Raw genomic sequence first — 21,647 nt, 5'->3', positions numbered from 1 at the left:
TTTTTTTCTTTAAATTGAAGAGACTTGAATGTATTTACAAACTATAGGAAGGAACGTCTGCTTCTGGTATGGCTGACAGCTCCTCTGAGGCCAGCCTCAGAGCACACAGTAACTATAAACTTTGAACAAAATATATAAAAAATCTGGAAAGAAAAACAAGAAACCGGAAGGGACTCACAATTAGAAGAATAAAATATTGGAAGGAACAGTTTCCCATTTTTTCAGACTTTAAGCTTGAGGGCAGGCCCCAGTTCACATTAAATGGCAAAAATTCTATGGAAACCCTACAGTCTTGCTGAAGAGCCAGAAGCCCAGGGCAGCCACAATGAGTATGTGTTAAAGAAATCATTTAGGACTTTCTAGGTAAACAATCATTTCATCTGCTAATAAAAAGAACTTTCATCTACTCTTTTGTTTTCTTATGCCTATTATATATTTTTCTTGCTTTATTAAACAGACTAATGATACAGCTGCTAACAAATTTGGGCAAAACGTACTCAAGTCTGTTAACTTTGAAGTTCAGCAGAAACCTAAGATGACGGAAGGTTGGAGGGGTGCACAGATATGTGATAAAGCAAACACAGTTAAATGTCCACTGTAACATTGGTGAGAATGCTCACTGTCAGTGTTTTTCAACTTTCTCGGTATTAGACACATGAAAATCCAAACCAAAGCAAGGATCCAGTTTTGAGAGGGACTAAAAATGAGAAAGGACACTGTAAGGTTTTTAGAGACCGGCTAAAATTGGTGAAATCCAAGGCACAGGTGAAAACACCTGACTTAAAAACAGAGATGAACAGTGTCTGTACCGCAGCAGCAGAATACGAATGCACAAAGAATGGGATGCACACAAATCAACAAACCACAATACAGAATGCTTACATGCTTGGTTTGGGTAGCTAACGGGTAAGAAGATCAAGTTATTGGCTCTAAAAGAAGCTTTGAAAGAGGCACTGTAGAGACTTGATGAGAGAAACATGAGGTTGTTGGCCAGTATTGAGGGCCTATTTCTTTGCTGGCAACTGTGAAGTTCTTGGAGTGCTCAGCTGCTTAGATCCAGTATCCTCATCTGCAAAATAGGATAAGAATGTCTGGCTCAAAGACGGTTAGGAAAACGAAGTGCCTCACATAAACGTACTCAACGCTATTCTAGAAAAGCCGTGTGGAGTTCTTCCCATCCCTACCATGAGGGGTTATTTCGCACAGCTGCTCTTCAGGAAGCTGAAGTTTCCTATGCTGCTGCATCAGAGATGGTAACTTCAGTAAGCAGCCGGATCACTAAGAGCTGCAACAGGCACAGAAGGTATCAAGCCACAAAGGTACCAGATTAATGCCTATAACCAGCATTAGGCTGTATTTAGACATAAGCAAGTGCTTGTGGGCACCACTATTTTTGTAAAGCTCGTGAGAGGGAAGTAATTTATTATAAGTCTTGCACACCATGACAAAACCGGTAAAAAATACATATATATCTCATGATAATGTTCCAAATTGCCACAGGAATTGTAAATGGGAAAGAAACCAGGGATAAACAGGAAATGATTTTTTTGTGAGAACTTATAAACAAGGAAAATTGCTACCAAGGGCTTTTTCTTTTTTTACTTTTTAAGGAATGTGTTCCTTAATTTGGAGTGCTATACTTGGAAATAACATTTAAATTTCTATTACTCAGTTCCAAACTCAGAGTATTAAAAAAAAAAAAAAAGCATTTAAGTAAAACCACCACAAGAGTTTTTGTTATAATATATATTGAACAACTTCAAATCTTAGAAACAACTTTTAATTCATATTATAAAAGCAATGTCAAAGGGGACATCAGCTTCATGGCAACCTAAGAAATTGCTTGTTTTTGTCACCTCTGCCCTCAACACAAAAATTGAGCATCCATCTGTCGACAGAAGGGCCTTTTATTGTGTGTGTGACAGAGACAGAGAGAGGGACAGATAGGGACAGACAGGATGGGAGAGAGAGAAGCACCAATTCCCCAGCACGGCACCTTAGTTGTTCATTGATTGCTCTCCCATAGGTGCCCTGACTGGGACACTGCAGGAGACCAAGTGACCCTTGCTCAAGCCAGCGATCCTGGGCTCAAACTAATAAAAGGCGAAAGATTTATACGATCTGAAGAGAAACCAGAGTATAGGGCTCAAACTAGTGAGCCTTGTTCAAACCAGATGAGCATGTGCTCAAGCTGGTGACCTCAGGGTTTTGAACCTGGGTCCTCCATGTCTCAGTCCGATACTCTATCCACTGTGCCGCTGCCTGGTCAAGCCAGAAGGGCCTTTGATGAAGCTGTTGGGATATGCCAAGGGACCATATATATAATTCACAGAGGAGCAGAAAAAATACTTAAAAAGGAAAGGAAAAAGACTCAGCTGTATACTGCCTACAAGAGACAATTTCAGCTTTAAGGACACACAGACTGAAAGTGAATGGATGGAAAAAGATATCTACACAGTGAAAACCATGAGTAGGGGCAGCTACACTTAATATCAAACAAAATGGCTTTTAACTCAAAATCTGTGACAAGAGCCAAAGAAGAACATTATATATGACAATGGGGTCAGTTCATCAAGATATAACAATTATAAAAATGTTGCCTGACCAGGCAGTGGCGCAATGGATAGAGCGTTGGACTGGGATGCAGAAGGACCCAGGTTCAAGACCCAGAGGTCACCAGCTTGAGCGCGGGCTCATCTGGCTTGAGCAAAAAGCTCACCAGCTTGGACCCACGGTCGCTGGCTCCAGCAAGGAGTTACTTGGTCTGCTGAAGGCCCACAGTCAAGGCACATATGAGAGGGCAATGAACAACTAAGGTGTCGCAATGTGCAACGAAAAACTAATGATTGATGCTTCTCATCTCTCCGTTCCTGTCTGTCTGTCCCTGTCTATCCCTCTCTCTGACTTTCTGTCCCTGGGGGGGGGGTGTATATACATCTAACATCGAAGCACTTAAGTGTATTAAGCAAATATTAACAGACCTACAGAAAGAATTAGACAATACAATAATTGCAGGGGACTTCAATACCACACATTCAATCATAGACAGATTAGCCACACAGAAAATTAATAAGGAAATGTTGGATGTGAACCATACTTTAGGTTGAACTAAACTATCACACATACAGAACATTCCACCCAACAGCATCCACACACACATCCTTATTGACACATGAAACATTCTCTAGGATAGAGCATATGTTATCAGCCACAAACAAGTCTTAACAAATTTAAGAACACTGAAGTCATACCAAGTATCTTTTCTGGTCACAATGGTATGAAATTAGAAATCAGTAACAGAATGAAAGCTGGAAAATTCAGAAATACGTGGAAAGTAAACACCATACTCCCAAAAAACCAATGACTAAAAAAGCATCTTAAAACAAATGAAAATGGAAATGTGGATAAATTTCACCATTTTCTTTAACTCTTTTCCTGGCCCACTCCTCTGGGACTCAAGTTGTTCTCTTTTTAACTTCTTACTACTGGCCCATAAGTCACACAGTCTTTTTTCCTCCCAGACCTTTTCTTTCTGTCCTTGCCAAGCAGAGTTATTATGTACCTGGCCAAAAATAAGACATCTGGAGGACAGAAAATAGTCTTTGTTTTATGTGTAAATTTCCATCAGCAGACGAGACATTAAGTGGAAAAAGGGAGGATCAATATTGTGTACTTGGATAACAAATTTTTCAAATAAAATGACGTTTCTAAACTCTGAAGTTTCTAGCTGTGTCCTTTAAATATACTTCAATAGTATAAGAGTAATTATCTTAGAGAATAATAGTTTAAAGGAATTATTATAAAAAAGTACAAACAAGACATGATTAAGTAAAGTCAGTTTATTTTACCTGCAGCTTATCCAATATAAACTGAACGTAAATGCTGATACTGAGACACAGAGGAAGAATTGCTGATAAATGTCAGAACATCATGCCTTCCAATCCATCCTCCATGAACTTCTTATAAAGGGCCATAAATTTGGCCACAAAAGCTTCCAAGTGATAAATGGCTTTACTCCCCAGCTGCAGACGATGTTCATAGTAAGCTGCCATCTGGGCCACTTCTCCTTTCAGCTGTCCGTCGCAATTATGCAAAAGCTCTGAGAGAAGGCCCTAAAGAAAGACAACTAGTAATTAAAAAATTGTTCCCCAAAATACTAGTCAAACAAGCTTTATTTCTCATTCAAAACAGGCAAATCTTAAGTTCAACATAATCTTTTTTTTTTTTTACAGGGACAGAGAGAGAGTCAGAGAGAGGGATAGACAGGGACAGACAGACAGGAACGAAGAGAGACGAGAAGCATCAATCATCAGTTTTTCTTTGCAACACCGTAGCTGTTCATTGATTGCTTTCTCATATGTGCCATGACTGCGGGCCTTCAGCAGACTGAGTAACCCCAGGCTAGAGCCAGTGACCTTGGGTCCATGCTAGTGAGCTTTTTGCTCAAGCCAGATGAGCCCGTGCTCAAGCTGGCAACCCCGGGGTCTCGAACCTGGGTCCTTCCACATCCCAGTTCGACACTCTATCCACTGTGCCACCGCCTGGTCAGGCTCAACATATTCTTTTATTAATTTGTGAAATCCTTAAATTTTTTTATATGGACTGGCAGTCTTCATCCAAAAGCAAAAAAACTGTGCACCTTTTCTATAATGTAGAAATGTGGTAATTATCTAGCATATTCCAAATTCCAAATATTTAAATCAGTGGTAGTCAATCTGGTCCTTACCGCCCACTAGTGGGCGTTCCAGCTTTCATGGTGGGCAGTAGCAGAGCAACCAAAGTATAAATAAAAAGATAAATTTAACTATAGTAAGTTGTTTTATAAAGATTTATTCTGCCAAACTTAGCGAAAATCCAACATAAAGTACTTGGTAAGTAATTATTATTATATGCTTTAATTTGCTGTAACTCTGCTTTATAATTTTATAAAGTAAAATTATTTCCCTACTTTATAAATCACCATTACTGTGGAACCGGTGGGCAGTTAGAAAATTTTACTACTAACAAAGATACAAAATTGGGCGGTAGATATAAAAAGGTTGACTACCCTTGATTTAAATATATAATGGTGTAATCTATAGGCAACCTAAAGTTCCACCAATAGGGGTCACAATAAAAAAAAAACTATGATATAGTTATACAATGGAATCCCATTCATCCACTAAAATGAGTAAAGTAAATATGTACTGTTGTGAACCAACATCCATGCTACAATGTTGAATGAGACAGTGCAGAATATACATGAGCTTATTTCTATGTGAACAGAATACAGGTCTGTTAAAACTGGTTATCCTTATGAAAATGAAAGGGTACATCTTTATTTTATTATCTTTTTTATCAATTTAGTTAGCTAGGTAGTTTACAGGCCAACTTTAAAGCTGTGCTTACAGTATTCCACAGTCCAGACTTTGCCTACACCTTTAACCTCATTCCCTACGTGCACTGGACCCAGCAGTCTGAAATACTTGTTCCCCGGTGAGCTAAAAGGTGTTCACTTCTTTTAATGTTATAAGTCTCCACTTAAACATAACCTTTCTTAGAGACGCTACTGCTGACTCTCCATAGTTCCACCCTCCATTCCCATCTCGCCCCACTGAAATATAACCTCCCTGAAGGCAGAACCTCTCCTGCCCTGTTCAACACTCCCCTAATGGTGCCTAGAATACAGGAGAGGCTCAATTAATATCTGTTGAATTGGCCTGACCTGTGGTGGCGCAGTGGATAAAGCGTCAACCTGGAACACTGAGATCGCTGATTCAAAACCCTGCTTGCCTGCTCAAGGCACATATGAGAGTTGATGCTTCCTGTTCCTCCCCCTGTTCTACCTCTTTCCTTTCTTTCTCTCTCCAATAAAAATGAATAAAATCTAAACATAAAAATAAAAAAAATACACTATTAAAAAATATATAATATCTGCTGAATTAATAAACTAGATAGGAGGTGATGTTATCTCAGAACTATTGTACAACAGCCTTGGGATCACCCGCCCAAAGACCAAAGGTGGGTCTAATAAAAGGTTCAAGATATGATATTAGGTTACCTTCATTATTATTTCAGGAGGAATACAATGAGTTAAAAGCTCATAGAGTCTTCCACGAACTTCAAGGAGCCTACATAAAACATAATAATATTTTGTGATAAAAATAAGAGGTAATTTTCCCAAGTACCATATTTCCCCATGTATAAGACATATCTTAATTTTTGGCCCAAAATTTGGAAAAAAAAATGTATTCTATAAAGTTACTGAACTCAAGTTTTATTTATCATAAAATTCATACAACTCCTCAGCTACATGGTAGAACAGGAAATGCAAGTAAAAAAACCTACAACCACTGTATAAAACGCACCCAAGTTTTAGACCCCAAATTTTTTGAAAAAGGGTGCATCTTATACATGGGGAAATACAGTAACTACTGTGCTGTTTCACTTTATAAAGTAAACAACCCAATACAGACATTTTCTTAAATGGTTTATATACTTAGCATATTCATATAGAAGCTCTTCCTAATTTCAGCTGATTTTTCTAAAAGAAAATTTTCAGAACTTTTTTCAAGTTAGACAATACAGGGTTATCATCAGTTACATCAAAGTATCATGCAAGTACCAGACAGAAATGAAGACTTCATATTGTGAGGGCTAAGTTTACTGCACACCATGGACTTTAACATTCTTTAATGACACATCAAGTAATGTTTATTTTTTCCCCAAATAGATGATACTGAGGACATTCAGAAAGTAGTAATAAAAAGACTGAAGAATCACTGGCCGTACACACACGTGAGACAAAGGAACATAAAGATACAGTATCACGCTGCTGCCTAAAGCAACATAAAAAGCATTACGGAGAGGAGACAAGGCTGTCCTGTCATAAAACGGCCATATGAGAGCTCACAGGTGAGCATGGAGCCAGGCTCATTGAGCCTTTAATTCTAGACCCCTCTCATAACATTTTTGGGAGGAAAAACAGTGAAGTAGAAAAATATACAAGGCATTTTAAAACAGTAAGAAAACAGTGACTTTCTTTTTTTACAGGCAGAGAGAGGGATAGACAGGGACAGACAGACAGGAACGGAGAGCTGAGAAGCATCAATCATTAGTTTTTCATTGCGCATTGCGACACCTTAGTTGTTCATTGATTGCTTTCTCATATGTGCAATATGAGACCGCAGGCCTTCAGCAGACTGAGTAACCCCTTGCTCGAGCCAGCGACCTTGGGTCCAAGCTGGTGAGCTTTTTGCTCAAACCAGATGAGCCCGCGCTCAAGCTGATGACCTCAGGGGTCTCGAACCTGGGTTCTAGGCATCCCAGTTTAACGCTCTATCCACTGCGCCACTGCTTGGTCAGGCGACAATTAAAATTTTAAATACAAATAAAACAAGTCTTTATCTCTCTGTAAATATACTTACCTACCTTAAAGGAGAGAAGAAAACTGTTCTGAATCTTTACTAAAATAATATCACAGATGTCTAATATTTCACATGATCAGGAAAGTGAATTATGAAAAAGTTCTTAAAAGTGGAGGTCCAGCCCCCTTTCTGGTAATCCAGGAGTATGAAGCTATGCCACAATAAAGCTTAGTAAGAGTTTTTTTTAAAACCTAGCATTTTTTTTTTTTAGCACGTGCTATGTGCAAGAAGACACTGTAACTAATAATTTAAAACTTGGTCCTCACACCAACTGTGAGTGGGCATTATCTCCCACATTTTTTAGATGAAAATCTAAGACTCAGGTAGTTTATGTCAACTGACAAAGTTGACCACAGCAGAGTTAATTTAAGCACAGATCTGTTACTCCAAAGTCCAACCCCTCCAATGTCTGACAAGGCATTTCTCTAACCCCTTACTCTCTATGAAGTTCACATTTATTCCTAACACCACCACTCTCTTTTACTGAAAAGAACTTAAAAGTTCAGAGACATTAAACTTCTATCAAAACTCATGTGGTTGGCCCTGGCCGGCTGGCTCAGTGGATATAGCGTTGGCCAGGCGTATGAACCAACTGTGCAACATGTGTTGCAAAAACACTTCCTGAATCCTAATGGCATATACACAATGTTTTTCTTAACAGAACCAATCATCATACCTAAAAATAAGTAGAAGAACTAGAAGTCTGACTCAATCTGGTGTCTTTCTTGAATATGAGGTGGCAATTACAAAGTTAAATATTGTTCAATATTAAAAAACAGACACATTATGTTATTACTAATGCTAAGTCACCTGAAATCCTAAAAAGAAAATTAAAATTCCAAGATGTGTTTTATGTGTAAGCTGCACATTTACATGTCAATAGCTTAATAAAAGTCATAACATATACCAACTATTCTAAACCATTAAATTTCTCAAATCATATCCTACCTTTTCATTAAAAGTTTAGTATTTAGGTTTAAGATTTAATTATAATTCTAAATTACGCAGTGCTGGTACAAAAACACTAATTTAAGACTCAGAACAGCTGCACTGCCTCGAGGACCCGACTTTTATGGTCATCGCTCACACGGTCATGTTACCTTTGTGGGGTCTGCTGACTGACAATGGCATTGGCAGTCTCCCTCAGATACACCTCCCAGTCTGTTTCGGGGATGTCCTGATCTGCAGTGAAAGGGTATCTACATGACAGAAACAAAACAGTGACTTAAACGGAAGTGTGCTTATTTCCCAAGTCTCCTGTGGCGACTGCCCTCACTCACTGCTGCACTCTGCAGGCCTCACACATGAGCAGCGCCTTCCTGAGGTTTCTGCAGGACTTCTCTGCAAGTCTGTGTGCCAGCTGGGAAGGGAGAGCCAGCCCTTCCTTCTTGCACACAGTAGATAATACATGGCAAATCTACAACAAAGTAACAAAAACGAGCAATCTGTCAAACAGTATACTGAGATAATCTCTGTTAACGTCTTTACAGACCTTTCTTTGGTCATATCCTACCAGAACCCACGTGCTCCTCCAAAGCCAAATAAACAGGTTGAAGTAGAAGATAATAAATAACTAACCTTCCCCTAGTTTAGTAAAATTGGTAATAACTACTTGTTTAAGGTAAAAGAAATTTAAAGCAAAGAACACTTTTAATATATTAGTATTTGATATTTACTATACCATATATATATTGGTTTGTACATCTACCAATGATTAGCATCCAGTACACAGATGTTCCTGAATTACTGACACACGTTACTGTGCTTTTATAAAAACAAACGCGTAACCTGACGTACATCTTCAATGGTGGGAGCAGGCACCCGAACTGCCAGACACCGGCTACGAATAGGCGGTATCACTTTAGATGTAGAATTGCAACACAAGATCAACCTGCAGGTGGACATGTACTTCTCCATGGTTCTACGCAAGGCGTGCTGGGCATCTTTGGTGAGTTTGTCAACCTCTGTCAATAGAACCACTGAGACAAGGGGAGACAAAAAACAATCTTTAATTTGGATATCTATCTGCCTCTTCCCCCTCATTATTCAGCATGAAATCCTAAATATAAGTCTCACAAACTACTCTTCCCTTTCTTTGGCAAGGACATATAAAAGTTATAGGTATAGTGAAAATAATTTATTTTTATTTGAAAAATTCTAGAATAAGCCTCAGAAATTCTAGGCTAAATGAAGTTAAAGAGGTCACCGTGCTGTAGAATTCATTGCAGCCTTTATAACCATTATATGCACTAAAAAAAACAATCACCAAAACAAGAATGTGTGGTGCTACATTTTCCCAAAATACGTGCTCTCAGCAGCACGTGACTGTGAAGACCTTTAATCTTAGCATTCTAAGGAATATACTTGGGAAAACAACAGGCACGGAGATACAGGTTACTTGTACTTAAGTCTCTTCCTTGCCATAATCAAGAACTGGCCTTAAAGTCTTTCAGGAATAATATGCAGGCACAGACTGAATCCACTATTGTGTTTTTCATGATGCCACATTACTTCTAGAAGATGATGGTGGCAGCAGCAGAGCATCTGAACCTCTCTCACAGAAACAGACAGAACTGAAGGTTCCAAAACCAAAGACTCACAGACAACGTTTATAACAAAACTCAGTGACAAGCTTTATGTAAGAACCCCAAATATGAGCAAGTGAAAACAAACACTATGCATGGGAGGAAGAGGCTGGGGTCCACTAGGTTTCTGACAGCCTTTTGGACAGGGGACTCCCCCAATCACCCACAAGAACACACTGCAGAGCACCAAGGGCCAACCTGAGAGCAGCATCCATGGGGACCACTCCACGGCTGGGAGCAATGGGCCCCTGATGCAATAAGGTCTGACGGAGTAGCAGACTACAAGTAACAAAATGAAGTGCGCCCTTCCAAGACAGTGCTTCACAATAAGGAGACACTCTGGAAACAGAATCCAAAGACACTGGAAAGTAACGTCAAAGGCGCTACAATAACTGTCTGCCTGTGGTGGGATTATAGCTGATTTTAACTTTCTTTTCATTTAAATATTTGATCATGAACACAGAACTTTGGTCCTAAGAATAGTTACTTCTAATTCATATAACCTCTTATTTTAAATAAAGTGTTTTTCATTATTCATCTAGTTCTAAAATAATAAACAGGTAGTATAGTCCTGTTTCCATAAAAAATCAGTTCCCATGAGCAGAGATCACCAGTCTCTTATTCACTTTTAGATTCCCCCACCCTAAAACCTCGCACAATGCTTGGCATAGAGAAGGTTGATAAATACTTGCTGAATAGATGAAATTTACAATTCCCCACTATATTTTCTCATACTCATTGCTTACAGTTTGAGAGTCTGATTAATAACAAGGAACCATAAAAACGACACTAAGAGACATGGACAAGAGTGTGGTGGCTACGGGGGGGGGGGGGGAGGGAAGGAGGGAGAGGGGGAGGGGGAGGGCACAAAGAAAACTACATAGAAGGTGACGAAGGACAATCTGAATTTGGGTGATGGGTATACAACAGAACTGAATGACAAGATAACCTGAACATGTTTTCTTTGAATATATGTACCCTGATTTATTGATGTCACCCCATTAAAATTAATAAAAATTTATTTATTAAAAAATAATAAAATAATAAGGAACTGTTTTTACCACATACCTTTAAAATCTCTCTGCGAGTTTGTTTCAAGCTGCTGTGATTGTGCCACTGTTTTCAACATCTCCTGAATTACTACCCGATCACTATTTCCAGCATCACTATACAGAAAAAGATGGTTAAAACAAACACACACACACCCTGAAAGTATTATGTCCTTATTCTTATTATAATGAAAAAATTTGAAGATCTTAAGTAGTTAATATTTTAATCTAAATTAATAAGACCTGCCTGACCAGGTGGTGGCGCAGTGGATAGAGCGTCGAACTGGGATGCGGAGGACCCAGGTTGGAGACCCTGAGGTCGCCGGCTTGAGCGCAGGCTCATCTGGCTTGAGCAAAAAGCTAACCAGCTTGGACCCAAGGTCGCTGGCTCGAGCAAGGGGTTACTTGGTCTGCTGAAGGCCCACGGTCAAGGCACATATGAGAAAGCAATCAATGAGCAACTAAGGTGTCGCAACGAAAAACTGATGATTGATGCTTCTCATCTCTCCCCGTTCCTGTCTGTCCCTATCTATCCCTCTCTCTGACTCTCACTCTGTTATAAAAAAAAAAAAAAAAAAAAAGTTAAAAATATATTCCAATACACAATTACAATTTAATTAGTATCACTGAAATTACTAAATATGTTCTTTTAAGTTTACTTAAAAGAGCAATAACTAATTTGCAATTTGCAATTACTTTAACAGTTCTGTACACGTAATTATTACCTAGTTACAGCTAATTTTTAAATTATCTATAATTACTCCATATATAAAAATAACTCTTTGGAAAGAAGAAATGCACCCCCATGTTTATGGTAGCATTGTTCACAATAGGGAAGATCTGGAAACAGCCCAAGTGTCCGTCAGAGGACGAATGGATTAAAACGTTTTGGTACATATATACTATGGAATACTACTCAGCCATAAGAAATGATGACATCGGATCATTGACAACAACATGGATGGACCTTGATAACATTATACTGAGTGAAATAAGTAAATCAGAAAAAACTAAGAACTATGATTCCATACATAGGTGGGACATAAAAATGAGACTCCGAGACATGGACAAGAATGTGATGGTAAGGGGGGGGGACCGGGGGAGGAAAGGGGGGGGAGGAAGTGGGGGAAGGGAGGGGCACAAAGAAAACCAGATAGAAGGTGACGAAGACATTTTGACTTTGGGTGAGGGGTATGCAACATAATCAAATGTCAAAATAACCTGGAGATGTTTTCTCTGAACATATGTATCCTGATTTATCAATGTCACTGTCAAAATTAATAAATTAAAAAAAAAAAAAAAAAACTCTTTGAAAACAAATTTCATCTCCGTTCTTCTTCCCCATCATCAAAACGGCAAAAATACAAGAGAACACAAGTCTAGACACGTCTGCTCCCTGCATTAGCAGGGAGACCTCATTCCCCCGAGGCAAATGGGGTTTAAGACACAAAGTCAGAACTCTGTAAGCCAATGACTTACTATAGGCATTATCTGTCATTTATACCCACATACTACTTTAGCATTTAAGACATGCGCCTCACAGACCAACATAAATCTGATTAATTTAGGCTGAAATATCAACTTCAAACACCTGAAAAACAATCAGCTTAATCTCTAACAGACTATTCTTTTTTTTTTTTAAGACTTTATTTATTCATTTTAGAGAGGAGAGAAAGAGGAGAGAGAGAAAGAGAGAGAGAGAAGAGGGGAGGAGCAGGAAGCATCAACTCCCATATGTGCCTTTACCAGGCAATCCCAGGGTTTTGAACCAGCGACCTCAGCGTTCCAGGTTGATGCTTTATCCACTGCGCCACCACAGGTCAGGCACCAGACTATTCTTGTTACAGAGAAACTCAGAATGAGAAAAGAGGACAGAGAAGTCAGCTTTATTTATCAAGTCTTTCTCAATTCACTATTATTATATCAATATGTATACAGTATCTTTTTTTAAATCATTTTCTAGTCAAAAATACACAATTTTCCTTTTGTCTATGGAATTAACACTTCCTCTACTTTTATGATCAGACCCTTCCACCAACCTTATTTCTCTTCATTTTCTTTGACATTATCTAGGGAAAATACTAACAATACCTGTCTGTTAGGGTTGTTTTGTGGACTAAATATAATAATCCATGTAAAAGTTTTCTCAGGATGCCTTATACTGAATAAGTATTAGCTTAAATTCTACACCTCCTGCCCTATTCAGTCTTGAAATGGGTGTTCACTCTGGTCTGTGCCATTCCCGTCAAGCTGCCGTCACCTAAAGATGCGCTTGGTTCTGCTCTCCATCAGCATCGCTAATGCCCCACGGACGCTGGACCTTACCGGAGTGTGCTCCCAATACAATCATTTCTACATCATATACTGAAACATACTCTACTGCTGGGCATGAGTTTGCACTGTGCCTCCCAATAAGACCCTCCTCTTACTAACCCATGATAGATAAAACAAATGATGACTGGTGGCCTGTGATAAGACCCTCTAATCAAGAAACGGAAACGATGGTATGTGACTGCCCAAATTCACTTTATGAAATATTTACTCCAGGCATTATAAACTCTTTAAACACTTTGTTCATCAGTTCTGAATGAGTCCATTTAATTTTTCTTATTACTATGTAATGCAGTGTATTACCACCCTGAGGTCATATGGAGATTATAGTCTATAATTATTGGCTCTATAATCTTGATGCAACATCAGGGTGGTTAACTCTTTTGCAGACTGGCATCAGTCTATGGACCAGTGGCTGAAAACCAACCACTGATATAATGTACTTCGTGTAAAACACCGAGCTCTGTAGAACAAGACACTTAATTGTCAAAATTATTTGGTTGAGGGAGTCTCAGAGAAAAGGCAAAGTGAGTTCTAGGCTCTTTCACAAAGGGCAATTTCACTACTATCTGTTTTATATACTGTATTTTCATACATGATTTATCTTCAAGAAAGGGTTCTATTCCCTAAAAAAAAAAAAAGCCTGAACACCACTATTCTAAAAATGCTTATTTCTATTATACCAGTAGTAGCAGCTCACCTGGGATTAACTTCAAGGTGGTAATTGCTTGCAATAGTGCTAATCTCAATTTTCTTTTTAGATGGGGTCTGTGGACAAAGAAAATAATTGTTTTTAACATTAATTTATTAACTATTTCTCCTCTTTTCTGTATTTCACTGATTCCTTTATTACATAAACAAGTTATGCTTACAAAAATAAAACTTTATAGAACTACCACTGTTTTAACTTCATTAGCCCAAGTCTTTTATTACTGTGCAGATAAACATATTTTTATACATAATAGGTCATACATATCATGTTTTTATTGAGGTTATATTTTCCTGCTACCTCCAGAAGTCTCCAAACCATTTCTAGTTACCAGGTCATCTTTGTACACAACCTGCACATGTCCTTTACAGTCTTTTCCATAACCCCACAAAAATAAATTCAAGTCTATTTCTATATATTTATATAGAATGTCAGGGTTTCTTACAAAAAATAAAAGGCAAACATATTTGTTTTGCTTTTCCTACTTGACATACATCTAGGCAAATCCCTCTCAGAAAACTGGTATAAACAGAAATGTCACCAAACTAGTCATATTGATGGGCATTTTGTTTCCTGCTTTTTTTTTTTTTTATATATAAATAAATTTTTATTTTAATGGGGTGACATCAATAAATCAGGGTACATACATTCAAAGAAAACATTTCCAGGTTATCTTGTCATTTAGTTATGTTGGATACCCATCACCCAAAGAGAGATCGTCCTCTGCCACCCTCCATCCAGTTCTCTCTGTACCCCTCCCCCTCCCCTCCCCCTCTCCCTCCTTCCCTCCCCCCACCCCCCATAGCCACCACACTCCTGTTCATGCCTCTCAGTCTCGCTTTTATGTCCCACTAATGTATGGAATCCTGCAGTTCCTGTTTTTTTCTGATTCGCTTATTTCACTCCGCACAATGCTACCAAGACTCCACCATTCCGCTATAAGTGATCCAATGTCACCATTTCTCCTAGCTGAATAATATACCATGGTGTATATGTGCGCCATCTTCTTCATCTAGTCCTCTATTTTTTTTACAGTGATTAAAAGCCTTTAAGCAAACTCTTGGCCAATACAGCAAGAATCCATAAATGAGTAGTGTCCTTAACATGTTCCCCAAGTCCAAGTTGGCCCCCTCACCATGCCAAATCCCTGAAAAATGCAACCCAACCACAGTTCAGTCTGTTAGGAGCTGTCACAGGGAGCAGGACTCCAGGAAAGTTCCCCACAGGAAAAGTCCGTATGGCACTGGAATTGTTGTCACCATTCTATACTTTGCAGCTCATGTCCAAGTCCCAATGACCGCTGCTTCTAGCTGGTGTTTCCTGCTTTTTGCCATCTCAAACAATTCCACAATTATATCACTGTACATGTCTCATGAAATGTTTTCATTTCTATGCAATAGATTCCCAATAGATAATTTGCCGGATTGAAGGGGTATGTTTTCTAAACTTCTACCTATGTATATATGCATACCAGCCTCCCTTCTAAAAAAGATCTAACACTTCACATTTCCCCTGGCAATGAATACTCTTCTCCAACTTTCCATTGAAGGTTTTACATCATACCTTCCATTTTTGTCAGCTGATGAGTATATGATATATAACATAGTAAATACGTGATATAGTATATGAGTATATATAGTAAAGAATACAAATGATAAACTCACACTGTTTCTGCTTGTCTATCAAAGGTAAACGACTTTACATATGTCTACTGGTCATCTATATTTCTTTTTGACTTTTTTTTTTTTTTTTGTATTTTTCTGAAGCTGGAAATGGGGAGAGACAGTCAGACTCCCGCATGCGCCCGACCGGGATCCACTGGCTCACCCACCAGGGGGCGATGCTCTGCCCCTCCGGGGCGTCGCTCTGTTGTGACCAGAGCCACTCTAGTGCCTGGGGCAGAGGCCAAGGAGCCATCCCCAGCGCCCGGGCCATCTTTGCTCCAGTGGAGCCTCGGCTGCGGGAGGGGAAGAGAGAGACAGAGAGGAAGGAGAGGGGGCGGGGTGGAGAAGCAGATGGGCGCTTCTCCTGTGTGCCCTGGCCAGGAATCGAACCCGGGACTTCTGCACACCAGGCCGACACTCTACCACTGAGCCAAACGGCCAGGGCCCTCTTTTTGACTATTTTTTATTCCATTTGCTACCAGCCTGTCTTTCCCATTGTGAGTTTGTAAAAATCTTATACCTAAAATGTTCCTTTCAAATATTTTTTGATAATCTTTCATTTTTCTGTTTTTCTGTTATCTTCTGTCAAACAAACTTTTAAAATTCATGTATATCTCAACTATATATTTTTTCTTCTATAGCTTCCATGTTTTCTACCAAAAGGTGTTCTTGACCCATAGGCTGCTTATGAAATTTTATTCAAAGAAACTTAAATGTTTTACTTTAACACTTAAATCTTCACCTGGAATTTACCTTTACAAATTAGGTATCACAGTGATTCAACTTTTTCTTCTGAGTAGATATCTAGTTATATTAGTACAATGTACTGACTCTTCCTACTGATCTGAAATAGATCCTCATCTATTAAGTTCCACTAACCTAATTGTACCCATGACAATACAGTATTATTTTGATTGCAGAAGCTTTACAATGAGTTAATATCTGTTAATGCAAGTCCCAATTCACAATTATTTTTAATTACTTTAGTTAGTCTCAGAAATGTATTATTTCATATGTACATTAAGATAATTTCATGCAATTTAAAAATAAGTTGGATTTTAATTTCATTAAAAGTTACTAACTAGGGAGCGAACAGATACTTTTAAATATTAAGCCACATATCTGAGGATGTACTGCAGCTTTCCATTTGACCCGCTGTTTTTTGTCCTATTGTGTTCTAGTTTCCTGCCAACAGAAAGGACCCATACCTTTCTTGTTAAATTTGTCCCTGAATATTTTATAAAAATTTCTACCAGGATGAACATAAAATTCAACAAGTCTAAACACAAGATAATCAACATTAGCCTAAAATCTATCATCCTAAATGTTCTATTAATAGTGCTACTTACTATCCAGTCACTCAGCATACATTCTGTCAATGTCTGGTATGTACAAGATAATATACCAGGGGCACTAAAGGATATGAAAGTGAGTATGCTATTTTGCTATATAATTTCATAATAAATACTACCTTGTCAAAGTAAAAGATGTATAAGCTATGATATAACCGAAGGCAAAACAAAGAAAGTACTTAAAAAGTATAAACTGGACAGTGAAAGGAAAAAGTAACTCTAACGGAGTTGGGGGCACTCTGGAAGAAGCCATTCCAGCTGGGTCTTAAACACGGTCTAGAAGGGAAGAGTGTGAAAACGCACTACATGGAATGAGGCTGGAAAGCTCGGCCAGGCAACATCAGAGGAGCTCTCTGACCATCCCAAGCCTCACACCTCTTCCTAGAGAGTCAACTGCCCAATCTTGACCAAGTCGCCTTGTCCACATTTAAATAATCCTCGAAATCTCTCCCTTTCTTTCCATACCCACTACTGCCTTCAGAATAATGAACTTTAAAAACTTGAGTTCTAGTTCAACTGAGCCACTGATTTTCCAAGTAATCTAAAAAGACTATCACTATCCACATTTTACCCCAAATTCCTGTTGTTTTTACTTGCTCTCTAACGTAACTGACTTTGGTCTGGTTATAATTACATGTATAAATCACTGGCTCTCAATCCTGTGCAGACAGATTACCTGTGAAATCCTTACTTAAATCACTCAGGGGGCAGCTATGCAGGCGGGGGTGGGGGTATAAACTAGTGTTCTTAACTGCTGGACCCCAAACTGGTCTGCCAGAAATACTGTCCAGTCCAGGAAAGGGTTAACCACCCTGATATTGTTGTATGAAAGTTATAGACCCAACGAATGATCTTATTCAAATTCACTTATGCTCAAAGTGATTTCTGCCTGAGCACTCCTCAAAATAATTCTGTTTTCTTGGGTCCTCAGTGCAAAAAGGTCGAAACACTGGAATAGATAATGAGGACTAAAAATCTGTGCTATAAATATTTGGAGGTTCACAAAGTGAAATGCTTACTGTGATAGTCTGATGTTCAATTCTCAATTTTTCCACTCCAACACCATAAAGTTCACGTAGAATACACATAATTCTTGTCTTTTTACCAGCACCAGATGGTCCATACACTAACAGGTGAGGAAAGTCACCACATTGCACCTAGGAAAAAATAAAACAAAAAATGAAAATGAGGCATTTTCCCTAATCACACAACTGTTCTAGGTAGACTTAAACTCTTTTTAAGTATCAATATTTTGCGTCTCTACTATGAAGCTTCAAGTATATATATATATAAATATAAAATAAATAACACACGTGTATGAGTGTACATAATACACACGTTTGTGCATGTATACACAGAAACATATTTGCAAATTAATTCTAGAATGTTGATTATTCCCTGGCATTCATTTTATATAATTATATGCCCAGCACAGTACATACTTGATACAACACCATATATGCTTAACCTGGCTGTTAGCATCTCCTAGAGAATTTTTTAAAACAAAAGACTAATTATTGGACTCACCCAATCAAATTATGATTTAATCACTGATTAATAGCTGTCTTAGTTTGGGCTTCCACAAACAGTACCTTTGATAAGAACTGACTGCATTCGGTTTATTTGAGAGGTAAAGAAAAATTTTGTAGGGAAGAAAAAGAAAAAGAAAGCACAGTATATTGTCAACTGAAATACCATGGTGGGCACCTGGGGCTTGCTCCTGCTGGGGCTGCTCTTGAAGCCCATATTAAAGCAGACCACAGCACTGAACACTCAGGGGTGCAGAAGCTGAAGTTGGATGTGCCATCTCTCATCAATCCTTTGTCCAAGCCCAAACTGAAAAGTGGAGGGAGGGGCAGGCAGCAGGGGAGGGAGGACATTACTCCCCAGGTACTTCCAGTCAGCTTCAGGGGTGTCAGCAAGAGAAAGCCCAGGAAGCGCAAGCACAGGGAGGTGCACTTATCAGTTAGAAGTAGGGGACAACAGCAGGCGTCCCCAAACTATGGCCCGCGGGCCGTATGTGACCCCTTGAGGCCATTTATCTGGCCTCCTGCCGCACTTCCGGAAGGGGCACCTCTTTCACTGGTGGTCAGTGAGAGGAGCACTGTATGTGGCGGCCCTCCAACGGTCTGAGGGACAGTGAGCTGGCCCCTCTGTAAAAAGTTTGGGGGCCCCGAGCATGGACCCCACTGCACTGGAGGACAAGGCTGTTCTTAAAAACCTTCCCAGGTGATTCTGATGATCAGCCAGATTTAGGAATCAACAATAAGAAGGCTAGAGTCGAGAACATGTCTGTGCTCTCAGGTGTATAAAATCCTGTGGAGCACAAATTTGTAAGTAAACATTATAGAAAAAATGAAATCAGTAAATTTTTTTTTGGTAACAGAGACAGAGGGACAGATAGGAAGGGAGAGAAATGAGAAGCATCAATTCTTCATTGTGGCACCTTAGTTGTTCATTGCTTTCTCATATGCGCCTAAGGGGGGGGTGTGCCACAGCAGACGAAGTGACCCCTTGCTCAAGCCAGCAACCTTGGGCTCAAGGTGGTGAGCCTTGCACAAACCAGATGAGCCCATGCTGACCTCTGGGTTTCAAACCTGGGTCATCTGCATCCCAGTTCTACGCTCTATCCACTGCACCTCATCCTGGTCAGGCTGAAATCAGTATCTTAACAGTTGTACAGTACTTACTACAGTAAATTTTAATACTTTATAAACTCCCCTACCTGTGGCACTGGGAGGAAGGAATTATTCACCTAATACAATACAGGGCATGGAAAATAGTTCATGTTCCTCACACACTAGCTGCCTAGTTCACTAAAACATCGATCTCATCAAAAACAAAGGCCATGCTTTAAATGTTTCATTTTATTAAACTGGAGATTCAACAGTAAATAGGTAAACATTTTTTTAAACATGAAATTTATTTTAATTTATTGTGTTTACATAGATTCTAGTGTCCCCTCCCAAATACATCCTCCGGTAAACATTTTTTAAAAGCAAATCTGTTAACACATGAATACATTAAATTTTTTCCAAATCTCGTATATAAAAAAAAAAGGCCATAGAAAATAAAACTAAAATGTAACCTTTCTCTAAGGAAATTAAAGGCTAATATGAGAAAAAGCAATTTGTCTATAAAGAAAGCAGACAGGTGTATAACAGATTTATTTTACATTAGAATAGATAAAATATCAATATTAGAAGAGAAAAAGTCTATCTCACAAGACGACCAACTTTCCCAATGACTCGCCTATAACCAGGAGTCCCTTTGTTACTGTACATACTGCTCACAAAAATTAGGGGATATTTCAAAATGAACACGAAGCTGTAAAATATCCCCTAATTTTTGTAAACAATGTAGTTCTCGTTTCCCAAAAGTGCCTCGATAGTACTGCCGGCAAAAACACCGTCATCAGCTCCCGGTTCCTCTAGGAGCGGGCAAACGGCCTGCACCGACGCGACAGCTCTTTCTCAAGGCCCTTCCTCCCTGTCCGTTCCCTAATTCGCTTTGCTTTTTATAAAACGTTGCCAGCAGCCACTTTTATAAGCTATAATATAAAGACAGGCAGCGGGATGGAGGGGGGAAAATCCTCTACAATAAATGGAACTTAAGGACAACCTATTTCAGGATTAGAAGTGGCCTTAAAAATGAATATACCCAAACCCTTCCTCCCTGTAAATGCGGGCAATGACTTCGAAGCAGGAACTTTGAAACTGGTAGCGAAGTGTGCAGGACACCGCCCCTTCCGCTCACATGCTCCGGGCCACGGAGCCCCGCCCCGCTGCACTCGCCGCTGCACCCCCGCCCCGCCCCGCCCCACAGGGCGACAAAGGCTCCAGCCGAGCCGTCCTCCCCGCTCGGTACACTCACCAGGTTGCGCAACTGCGCCGCCTGCTCCTTATGGTAGTCCAGCCGCCCCAACGAGCAGGGCCGGTATTTGTCCGCCCAGAGGCTCATTGCAGCTGAAGCTCCCGCGACCGACGCTTGAAAGTCCCGCGCGCGCCAGCGCGCCCGCGAAAATCCTGTGCCCAGGCGTCCAAACAACTTTGCTCGCGAGACCCAAGTCTCCCGACGTCACTACCGGCCTCGGGCGCGTACGCGACTCTAGGACGGAACGACTACGGAGGCCTAGTGGAGCCGGACTTAGCTGCAACATCGGTGCCACGTGGGCATTAGATTTATTGTCTTATTTAACCATTTTCCCTTTGTTCTTCTGCGGCGTGCTAGTCCAGGAACTATAAGCAAAATGCGAAATTTGGCTCTGATACACTGGACGTCAAATTTTTCCTTGACTCATTGCGTTTATTCGTTCATTTACTCAGTGCTACAGAAACAAAACATTTATTGTGTTCAGTTCTGTACATGACACTGAATTATATCAGGTTTAGAGCTTTTCTCACTTGACAATCAATAAATATAGTAAATAAATTGCTAAAAATGAGAGCTAATCTTCACTATCTTGCCTCCATTCTCAAGATTCTTACTGGATTTAACATGTAAAGGTCATAAAAAAAAATACAGAAATGTGGCCTATCGGAGAAAATACAT

General features: G+C 39.5%; 1 protein-coding gene across 1 annotated transcript; it reads right to left on the bottom strand.

Moving 5' to 3' along the window:
* Positions 1 to 3,821: 3,821 nt before the first annotated feature.
* RFC3 (replication factor C subunit 3) lies at positions 3,822 to 21,162 on the bottom strand. The gene is made up of 9 exons (XM_066234972.1): positions 20,970 to 21,162; positions 18,116 to 18,253; positions 14,072 to 14,139; positions 11,060 to 11,157; positions 9,204 to 9,385; positions 8,687 to 8,823; positions 8,507 to 8,605; positions 6,041 to 6,110; positions 3,822 to 4,112 (listed from the first exon to the last, which is right to left on the bottom strand). The coding sequence occupies exons 1-9, from the start codon at positions 21,054 to 21,056 to the stop codon at positions 3,921 to 3,923; spliced, it is 1,071 nt and encodes a 356-aa protein (XP_066091069.1). The 5' UTR covers positions 21,057 to 21,162; the 3' UTR covers positions 3,822 to 3,920.
* Between the last annotated feature and the right edge of the window lie 485 nt (positions 21,163 to 21,647).

This window comes from Saccopteryx bilineata, chromosome 6, assembly GCF_036850765.1.
Source record: "Saccopteryx bilineata isolate mSacBil1 chromosome 6, mSacBil1_pri_phased_curated, whole genome shotgun sequence".
Taxonomy (NCBI): domain Eukaryota; kingdom Metazoa; phylum Chordata; class Mammalia; order Chiroptera; family Emballonuridae; genus Saccopteryx; species Saccopteryx bilineata.
This window is presented reverse-complemented; position numbering and strand designations above follow the sequence as displayed.

What these genes read in the sequence shown, in the direction of transcription:
- RFC3 (XM_066234972.1), bottom strand. Translation starts at nt 21,056, where the DNA reads ATGAGCCTCTGGGCGGACAAATACCGGCCCTGCTCGTTGGGGCGGCTG. An exon ending in CACCTTGAAGTTAATCCCAG is followed by an intron (nt 11,158 to 14,071) that starts GTGAGCTGCTAC and finishes TTTTCTGTATAG; the next exon opens with TGATGCTGGAAATAGTGATC. An exon ending in AGTCAGCAGACCCCACAAAG is followed by an intron (nt 6,111 to 8,506) that starts GTAACATGACCG and finishes TGTTTTATGTAG; the next exon opens with GCTCCTTGAAGTTCGTGGAA.